This window comes from Anneissia japonica, unplaced genomic scaffold (genome assembly GCF_011630105.1).
Source record: "Anneissia japonica isolate Jap-2015-1 unplaced genomic scaffold, ASM1163010v1 scaffold9021_len10688_cov110, whole genome shotgun sequence".
Lineage (NCBI taxonomy): Eukaryota > Metazoa > Echinodermata > Crinoidea > Comatulida > Comatulidae > Anneissia > Anneissia japonica.
In genome coordinates, this window is record NW_022744309.1 from 1 (window position 1) to 10,726 (window position 10,726).

Below are 10,726 nucleotides of genomic sequence, written 5' to 3' on the forward strand. Positions count from 1 at the left end.
AAAAAGAATTTATTAGGCCTACATTTTATAACACCCACACATACATGTGAATGGCATTAAACTGAGGCTGAGACTATCGGCACTGCCGCAGTGCGAAAAAAAAAGCTGCTGTTTTCTATCGGCACTGCCGCAGTGCCAAAAAAGCTGCTGTTTTCTATCGGCACTGCCACAGTGCGAAAAAAGCTGTTATTTTCTATCGGCATTATTGCCGCAGTGCGATTAAAGCTCCGATTTTCTATCGGCACTGCCGCAGTGCCAAAACACTGCAGTTTTCTATCGGCACTGCCACTCGAAAAGCTGCTGTTTAATTATCAAATGGATGTTTTTATCTAATGATTATGGTATCAATAATTGGTTAGGTCTAGCCTAGCCTATAATATTGTTAACATTATATTATATATGTTTTATAATTAAATTATAATGATTTCTAATTATTAAATATATACATAGCCTATATCTAGGCCCATACATAAAACAAAAATAAAATAGTAGTAACAATAGTAATAATAATAATAATATAATAATAATAACAGTGCTCGAAATGAATAAAAATTGTTTAATTAATGAGATGAATCAGCATATATTAAATCAACTTGCGTCTATGCAAAACCTGTTTTTTTTAAAATAAAGTTATCTATTTTATTCTGTTGCTTTAAAAAATAATCTTATAAATTATAAGTTTATTTTCTATGATAATTTTATCCAAATAATTCATGTTTTCAATGTTAGTATGGTTGATAAATAATTCATAAAATAATAATAATAATAATAATAATAATAATATAATAATAATAATAATGAAGGTGCTCGAATAATATTTTAATAAAGAATTAATAATACTTCAATAATACTTCAATAGGCCTATTTGCGATAGTGTGATTATTGAGATATTTGTTGATTAATTTATAGAAATATATAATAGGTATAGGCCTATACCATTAATAATGATTCAGCATATTAAATCAACTTACGTCTGTAGATGTAAAATCTGGCTTTTTTTCAATAAAATGTTACCTATTTTATTCTGTTTAAAAAAATAATCTTATAAAATACCGTACATTATAAAGTTTAAACAATTCAGTGGGCCTAACGCTGGATGAAAATGTAAAACAAAACAAAAACAAAAAGCAAAAGCATGGCCAAAGTGTTTTCATGTATGCAAATGCTAATACTATTGCGCGATTACCGCGTATTATTAATGGAATATAGGCCTACCTAATATATTTCTATAAATTAATCAACAATTATCTCATTAATCGCACTATCGTAAATTGGCCTATTGAAGCAGTATTATTAATTATTCACTAAAGCATTATTCGAGCACCTTTATTAATATTATTGTTCTTATTATTATTTATTTTTTTATATATATTATTTATCAACCATATTAACATTGAAAACATTAATATGCATATGTGGATAAAATTATAGCAGAAAATAAACTTATAATTTATAAGATTATTTTTTAAAACAGAATCAAATAGATAATGTTTTTATTTAAAAGCAGGTTTTGCACGGACGTAATTTTATTTAATATGCTGATTAATTGCTATTTCATTAATCAAACTATCGTAAAATTATTATATTATTATTATTATTATTATTATTATTATTATTATTAAACCAAAGAAATTTTACATTACGACGTATTGTTGATTTAATATGCTGAATCATTATTAATGGTATATAGGCCTACCTATTATATTTCTATATTATATTCTATATTAATCAACAATTATCTCATTAATCACATTATCGTAAATAGGCCTATTGAAGCATTATTGAAGTATTAATTATTCACTAAAGCATTCGAGCACCTTTATTATTATTATTATTTATTTTTTTAAATATATTATTTATCAACCAGATTAACATTGAAAACATGAATATGCATATGTGCATAAAATTATCGCAGAAAATAAACTCATAATATTTAAGATTAATTTTTAAAACAGAATCAAATAGATAACTTTTTTTTTTTAAGCAGGTTTTGCATGGACGTAATTTTATTTAATATGCTGATTATTACAATTTCAGTAATTAAACTATCGTAAAATCATTATTATTATTATTATTATTGTTTGTTTATTTTTTGTTTTATGTATATGCCTAGGCCTATATAATATATATTGTATACATTTAATAATTTAATTATAAATAATTATTTAAACTAATTGTTAAATAAATATAATAATGTTAACAATAATATAGGCTAAGCTAGACCTAATCAATTATTATGTCTTTGCCATTAACATTATCATTGTTTCTCTGGTAGGCATCTTGTACAGGGACATGTTTTTGCCTAACCAGTCTCATTACGTTTTGAGTGAAATAAAATTATGAATTATGAATTACACCAATGTCATCTATCGATAAAAACATCGATTCGATTAATTAACAGCAGCTTTTCGCACTGTGACAGTGCCGATAGAAAACAGCAACTTTTTGGCACTGCGGCAGTGCCGATAGAAAACGGCAGATTTTGGCACTGAGGCAGTGCCGATAGAAAACAGCAGCTTTTTTTGGCAGTGCCGATAGCCACTACCTTAAACTGATGACACTGAAAAAAACAAAACAATTAAAACATTAATTATATAAATTAATAATTTATATAATTATATAATTAATTATAAAAATCACAATTATTGTCAGACTGTGACTAAAAGAACACCCCTCAGTTTCATACTATTAAAATTAATACGTTAAATAACAATCATTAATTGACTAAATATTTTTTATTAAACTACTCTAAAGTGAATAATTAAAGCATTAATAGCTGGCTGTAAATTGCGCTTGCTGCATACACCAATAAGGATTTCATGCATTAAAGTAAAAAAAAGATTATCAGTATTTCTACTTACAGTTCAGGTTTCAACGGAAATATTCAGTCAGAACTTTATTGACTGAAATTAATTCCAAGTACATTGTCAACGTTTATATAGTAGTTATATTTAACTGTCGATAAGCTCGAGCGTATGGACATTGTGTGATGGGGTGAATGGAAATTTCATGATGGGTTGTATGGAAATGTTATGAGTCGAATAGCCGATATAGTGTAAATATAAATATCTGGATTACGTGATATGTTTACATCCTAAAGCAAATGATGCATGTCATCTATTGGCTCTTCTTGAATAGGATACAATGTGTTTTTCCACTGTTAGTGTAGTACCAAATAGCATCTGTAGAAGTAAATAAAATATGAGTAAAAGAAGAAAAACCAATGATGGTAGGCCTACATGTCATAATTGATTACCGCCGAGATATTTTCGGAATGCGAAAGTTAACAAATGAAGTAATAACAGTGGGATTAATCTTACAATAGGATTCATTTAACAAAAGAACACTTTCAAATACTGAACTGACCTTTGTCGTCAATAACCTGTACTCTGTTCCTGTTGTCTATAAAATGGCGTTTAAATTTTGGTATAAGTATGATAGAACTACTCGTTCTAAGATATTTTGTTTGATTAGCGGAATCGTGAATTTCATTGCTATTGGATTAAACTATATCATCATAGGAATTATTACTAAACCAGTTGCTTACGAGATGAATTGTAGCGAGGGGTTCGTTTCTTTCTGGGGAGCAATCCAACTGGCAGTATTGGCAGGAATTGGTAAGTACTTTAAACCAAAAGCAAGTAATATAAATTGTACTAATTTTTTGTGGTTGATGAGGAATTATAATAAATGGAAGTTATTCCCATATGTACTAAAATAAAAACATATATTTTTTAAATTCATTTTGGGATGCTGTGACTGCAATTTAGAGCAGGGGCCCGTTTAGTTGCAGGAATTATCTTTCGTTGATCATATGATACACATTTGGGACCAAAAAAGAAAGTTTCCCCTTAATAGTGGTGTCCCTTGAAGGGAACACCTTTATCCCTTAATAGTGGTGTCCCTTGAAGGGAACACCTCTATTCTGGGGAAACTGACCAAAAACGTGAAATTATTCCCTTAATATGGTTTTGGCATGTTTCCTATACAATGATTACATTTATTTATGTATTTATTTATTACATTTATTTATTTATTTATTTATAATTGTATTAATAACTGACCTAAGAATGAGTTACAGTTGAATTGAACTAATTAATAACAAGAATTTGCTATGCAAGAACAATTAAGGATATGAAGCAACAGCAATGTAATTAAAACAAAAAAATGTTGTATATGTTCTCAATATTGTGTCATGATTTGAGTACAATGTTAATGACAAAATATTTTTGTTTTTGAAATACACAGCTTTCTATCGGATGCACAAGATAGAATAGCATGAATAGAGTAATATAAATCAGGATGCAGGTTATTTGGAATAGATTCAAATTCTATATGAAACTACATAAAACAAGAATGACCATGGTTTGGTCAAAAGTGACAAGATTGTATTTATATTAAGTAGGACATGCACAAAAGGTTTCAAAATGTAAATTTGAATGAATTTTTCATATCTGTGTCTAATGTAAGAAAAAGTATACCTTTAATATGTCTTAAAATGTATTGATTGGACCAATTGGCACACTCAGAAAGTGTCACCGTCCACTAATAGTTTTGTTTTGTTTGTTTGTTTTTTTTAATTTTTTTTTAATGGGTTTTCCGTAGTGTTAAATATATGTTTCCCCCGTTTCATGGAAAAAGTGTCCCCTTAATAGGGGTATCCCCTGAAAAGTGGTGTCCCAAAGGAGGAGTTCTTCTGTAGTTGACATGGGTGTATAAAGGAACAGTAATGTCAAATGTCATACACTGTATATTGTTTCCAAATAGGTCCAACTGGAAGTGCACTACTTAGAAGATTTGGTATGAGGAGGTTGGGAAGTGTTGCTGGGTTCGTGTCATTTTGTGTCCTACTCTTCCTCTCCGTTGGTGCTAGAAACAAGTGGATGTTTGTTATAGCGGTGTGCTTACAAGGTAACTAGTGAAGGCATAGTTATGAACAATATCTAGATCAATATATGGTAAGACAAAATGGATGCTTATAACATGGTCTCATTTATGGTCTATATTAATCCTGTAGTTCATATAAATGCACTGTATATACTATATACTGTTTATGTACTGAGAGTGACACTCATTACATATGCTTCAAGGTTACATTGTTATTTTTTTTTAATTAACGCCCATTGATTGAAATATCTATTTATAATCACCTTTATTGTATAATTACTTAGCACTGTGCAATGTCAGAGGTAAATATAATATATATATATATATATATATATATATATATATATATGTATATATATATATATATATATATATATAGATTAAAAGGCAGAGGTAAATATAATATATATATATATATATATATATATATAGAATTATATATATGCATATATATATATATATATATGTAATTATATATATTTACATACAGGGTAGCCTACGATGTTCCATCGTGTCCTTATTAAACACTGTATATGTACCTTTGATGATCATATATTATATTTATTCAACAGTGTTAACGACTAACTTCCTTCAATATCATATACAATATACGACAGTATTTATTTGTAGCCGTATCACCAGTTTTATCTGGCTGAACGCCCTCTAGAGAAGCACCTTTGTGTAATACAATGTTCTCGACGGTTATTTGGACCTTTTCAACCATGAAGCCTTCGTGGTCTAGTGGTTATGACGCTCGCCTTCTCAGCGAGAGGTCGAGAGGTCACAGGTTCGAATCCCGGCGGAGGAATTTTATTACACAATGACTTTTTATAGGACTTTATCTGTAGACTCAGGCATCTCTCCTATTGACGCCAGTGAGATTTTGTTGGCATCAGTTATTTCATGCGTTTTGATTAGACTTTTTCTATTTTTATTTGGTGATATTGACGTTACTCTGATAATAAAAATATCTGCAGTTGCACAGTTATTCGAATTAACATCGTTTTCTATATTTGCAATTGGACATAGTTTTTTGATATTTTATATCAGCTCAGCTTTTCACGGATTCGCGATTGGAACGCTATGGCACGGATATGTTACTTTGGCGACTAAGTTTGTTAGAAAAACAAATGAAATAGATGACGCAATTTCCTGGATATTGTTGGCAGAAGGAGTAGGATCGATATCATCAGCAATTGTAGGTAAGAAGATGTACCGGTATTAATGATTAAAAAAATCTACAAACTCAGCCTAGAAATTATGTAACTAAACCGAATAAATACTAAAAAATATCTTTAGTCATAAATGACACAACATTTGCAGTGTATATTATTGGTTTGGCGTTTGTTTAACTCCCAATAAAAATTGATTACTGTAAAAAAAAAATTCATTTTTTGAATTTTTAAAAATTAATTTTTTTCTGGTAATCAATGATGATTCTAACAAATGCAATTTATTTCTATATTTGTTCAGGTTTCTCTGTCAACAGTTACCGTCTCGGTTTTCAAATATGCTGTGGCGTCCAATTAATTGCGGTCGTATTGGTAGTATACATGTTTATACTGCAGAAAAGAAAGCCGAACAACATCTGAAAAAATGGGTTTGTAAAGAATATGAAGCCTCCTTCCGATCCTAAATAAGGAGGAAAGCGTTTTATCTTCTGAATGTTTTTCTAGGTGGAACATGAAGGACATCTATTTGCTGATATATCATTTTTGTGCTAAGTTCCATGCCTGTGGAATTGTCTAACTTAACCGAAGACGCTATTCTCTGCAATAAAGATTATCTGTGAAGATTATGAAGCACTTTAGAGAAAATTGATTTGGATTTGGTTAATTATTAATAATTATTAATTTATTATTATTACCATAAGTGTAGAAATAAAATACTTTCTGTTATATATATCATATATCAAGTTCAAATTACATTTCAAAATATCATCATTGTAGCTTTGCAGCTAATACGAATGGTATATTACAAAAAAATAGACCTGGGTCTATGTGCATTGCACAAAGTTTACGAAACAACAATACAAATACAAATTCAAATGTTCTTGGTAAGGTTATACAACAGTAAAAATACATTGATATAAAAATTAAACTATGAATTATAATGAACTGATTAATCTGAGCTTAATAAGTTAGTATTGAGGTTTAAATATATAATGCAAGTGTAAGTACAAGTTGCTGGTTGAAGATAATAATGAAGTATGGAACTGGGCTTTACTATTGCTGTATCTATTAATATTTTAAAGTACGTAATTTGAATTGATTTTTCTTTCTCAAACTATATCAGTGGTCTATTTGAGGAGGTATAAAGGAACTAAAATTTGGTGATTTGCATAATTGGTGAGTAAATTTGTTTCTCTACACTCCAGCATTTCTATGTTAGACAATATTAGAGCACTATTGTAGTTATTGTACGAGTTGTCAAATATGATTCTGAGAGCTCACTTCTTTGTATGTATATGAGGATCATTCAGATAAAAACGTTCCAGACCTATATTAGATTAGTAACAACTCAGACTTACACAGTCCGACAAATAAAAGTTTTGCCAAGTTTAATTCGCAATTTAAGTTTGTCCAATAGTTTAGGTATTTTATATAGAAATTGCAACAAAATGACATTAACAGTAACATTAATATTTAAGCAGAATGTGTACGTCTAAATAAACAGCGATCGCCTTAGTCAGCGCTGAATATGGTCTTTGTTTTTCACGAGCTTACAAATACGGTGTGAAAAGGTTTGTCATGTATAAAGGTGTTAATCGGTTAATGCATTTATAAACAAGTATAGCTTTTGTATACGTAACCCTTTCGGAAAACGAAAGCCAACTGAGTTGTGCAAACATATCTGCAGATGGGGTAAGAAAATTGCATTTTAAATACATTTGTTAAGTAAGGCATTGTGGGATATGTAACGACCTCCCCATACAGTGCAGCAATAGTCTAAAGATGGCCTAACTAAGCTTACAAACAGAGTGTTTAGGCTTCTTTGGGGGACACAATTACCTTAACATACCCAGTCTGGATGAAACAGTTTTCTTGACGAATTCAACATGTGGTGTCCAACTCAAAGTTTCCTCAATGATGACACCAAGACACTTACATGATTTCGTTCTAACAATTACAGTACGGGCAATGGTTACATTGAAGTCTACATTGGAAATTTTGTTTTTGAATCCAACGAGCATGGATTTAGTCTTGTTTGAGTTAATTATAAGTTTGTTTCTAATGGCCCAATCGTTAACTATATCCAGTGCGACATTTAAATTATTTTCAATATCCTTAACACTGGAGGAGCAACAGGTTAACGTTGAGTCATCAGCATACATAAATAGTTTACAATTTAGAGGGATACAAGGTGACAGATCACTGGAATAAATAATAAATAACAGTGGTCCCAAAATCGATCCTTGTGGGCGTACGCCAGTGTTTAATGGCAAAGGTTTTGATAATTTCCCACCAATATTAACAGATTGACTTCGATCGCTTAGGTAAGATGTAAACCACGTAATGACAGAAGCAGACATATGCATATGCCTAAGTTTATCTAGGAGAATTTTATGGTTTACAGAGTCAAATGCTTTACTGAGATCAATAAAAACAGTACCAGTCATTTCACCACGCTCCATAGCATGAAGACATTCATTCGTTAAGTCATGCAATGTTGTTTCAGTTAAATGCAATGGTCTAAACCCCGATTGGCAGCGAGGAATAAGATTATTTCCATTATGGAATGAATAAACAGCCGAGTGCACCCATCTTTATAAAATCTTTGAAATAATTGAAAGTGTTGAAATGGGCCTATAATTGCTAGTATTGCATTTGTCTCCTCCTTTGTGAATCGGTGTGACTAATGTTTCCAATCTGAAGGATACTGTTCACATTTAATTTAGAGGTTCAATACGTGCGTTAATGATTTAATAATGTACGGAGACGCAAGCTTTATCATTTTTACACTAACGCCATCCGGACCAGTTGCTTTGCAAGGCGACATTGATGTGATTTGTTTTCGAACAAAATCTTCCGTGATTTTATGCAGAGTACATTGCTGAATTGGTTCAGAATAAGATAAATGGGCATTGTCCATTTCAATTTCGCGCGTGACGTCGTCACTACTTGCCATACGTCCTACAATAGTGGAGAAATGCTCATTAAATATATCAGCAATTTCGGCTTGATTTTTTACATTTTTTCCATTTTTGGAAGTGATTGAGCTTGGAACCGATTTCGGTTTATTCCACAGCATGGAAGAGTCTCCTTTGTTAGTTTCAATCGCTGATGTGAAATACTCCTTTATCTTTTTACGGATGCTGTTGGTTACGGTATTCCGTATTTTTTTGTATGCGTCCCAATCATCTTCAGAATTAGATTGTTTTGCAATTTCATGAGTGTGATCGTGTTGACGCATAAGTCGGGTAATTTTAACATCAAGCCAAGGTAAAGAGGTGCTTCGAACGCGTTTGGATTTTATCGGAGCGTGATGGTTAATGACACCCATAAATAGGGAGTGCCATAGACCCCATGCCTTCTCAACCCTGTGACAGGTTAGAACATTTTCCCATGGAACATTCAGGAGATCGCGTTGGAAAGTTTCATTATCTAAGTTGTTAAAAAATATAAAATTAACATAGCGACTTTCGTTTTTAGGGATTTTCCAATTTTGTATACCGTACACCAAGGAGTGGTCACTAATGAGTACAGGTAAGACACCACTTTCATGTATTACCTCAGGCTTCGAGCTAAAAATAAGATCGATCGTGGTTTGGGTGGAATTTGTGACGCGGGTTGGGTCGTGTATGAGTTGCGTCATTTGAAACAAATCGAAGCATGTGGATAAAAGTTTGGTACTATTTTTTACTCTGAATGGACATGTAATCAACTCAACCTTAGACTCGTGAATCTATGATTCATTCAAAATGTATACGTTGTTATAAAAATTATCTTCTAATGCTAATTTCATTACATTTTAGACGTTAATATACGCCACTTTCGACTCCGCTTAATGCATTAACATAGCCTTTTGCCTTTGTGTAGAAATTTATACCCTCTTGGCGAAATCGTGATGATGTCATCTTTGGTGTTGCAGTTAGATTGCTCTAGTGGGATGTTGCATAACTGTACATAAGACTTAATGAATGATATATTTTCTGGATGGAATGCGTTTATATTTTATGTTTACTTTATACCAAGAAAAACACATTTCATGTATTTTTGTACATGATTGAATAAACTGAGCCTTGAAACTTAAACCCTTGTTTGTTTAAAATAAATGAAGTACTCACCTACTGGTGCCAAACATTACCGAAACAGTTTACGGATCAGCTGAACACGCGTAATATTGACATTTATTGCTTTATTTCAAACAAATATTTTTGTGGTCGGGCCTCCTTTTGCTGTGTATGAACATTCGTGTAGTGTAAAACACTTTCTATCGCTCAAACAACAGTAAACTTACTGTTCAGTAGAAGACACCCAAAACTAGAAAGTCTCACGAATGTTTTATGTGGACTCGCACACTTCTGCTATACAATATCCGACTCAAACGTATTACACAACCGAACGAAAAAATTAGAAAGAAGCGGATTTCAACTGATTTGTGTAGGGATATATACCAGAATACACCAAAAAAAAGTTAGGTGGGCTTTGGGATGGTGAAACTTTTTTATGAGGGGTCAAATGTCATTAATCCCGGTCTAAAATACTAAAAAATGCATCTCCCGAACACGCTATAGTATATGGTGGATCTTGGTGTCAAAATGCACAGAATTGTAAAACAAATAAAAAACAACTAATATTGAAAGCCTTCATAATCAATTCATGACCTTGAAAAATTA

At 31.3% G+C, this 10,726-nt stretch overlaps 2 protein-coding genes and 1 non-coding gene across 3 annotated transcripts; 2 read left to right on the forward strand and 1 right to left on the reverse strand.

The window, feature by feature from the left end:
- The first annotated feature begins 3,115 nt into the window (after positions 1 to 3,115).
- LOC117119607 lies at positions 3,116 to 5,131 on the forward strand. Its single transcript, XM_033264440.1, has 2 exons — positions 3,116 to 3,617; positions 4,768 to 5,131. The coding sequence occupies exons 1-2, from the start codon at positions 3,410 to 3,412 to the stop codon at positions 4,917 to 4,919; spliced, it is 360 nt and encodes a 119-aa protein (XP_033120331.1). The 5' UTR covers positions 3,116 to 3,409; the 3' UTR covers positions 4,920 to 5,131.
- Positions 5,132 to 5,614: 483 nt separating this feature from the next.
- Trnar-ucu lies at positions 5,615 to 5,695 on the forward strand. The gene has a single exon. It is a non-coding gene; the product is annotated as a tRNA-Arg (tRNA).
- Positions 5,696 to 8,781: 3,086 nt separating this feature from the next.
- Positions 8,782 to 9,300, reverse strand: LOC117119605. The gene has a single exon (XM_033264439.1). It carries the CDS (start codon positions 9,298 to 9,300, stop codon positions 8,782 to 8,784), a length of 519 nt encoding a protein of 172 aa, XP_033120330.1.
- Between the last annotated feature and the right edge of the window lie 1,426 nt (positions 9,301 to 10,726).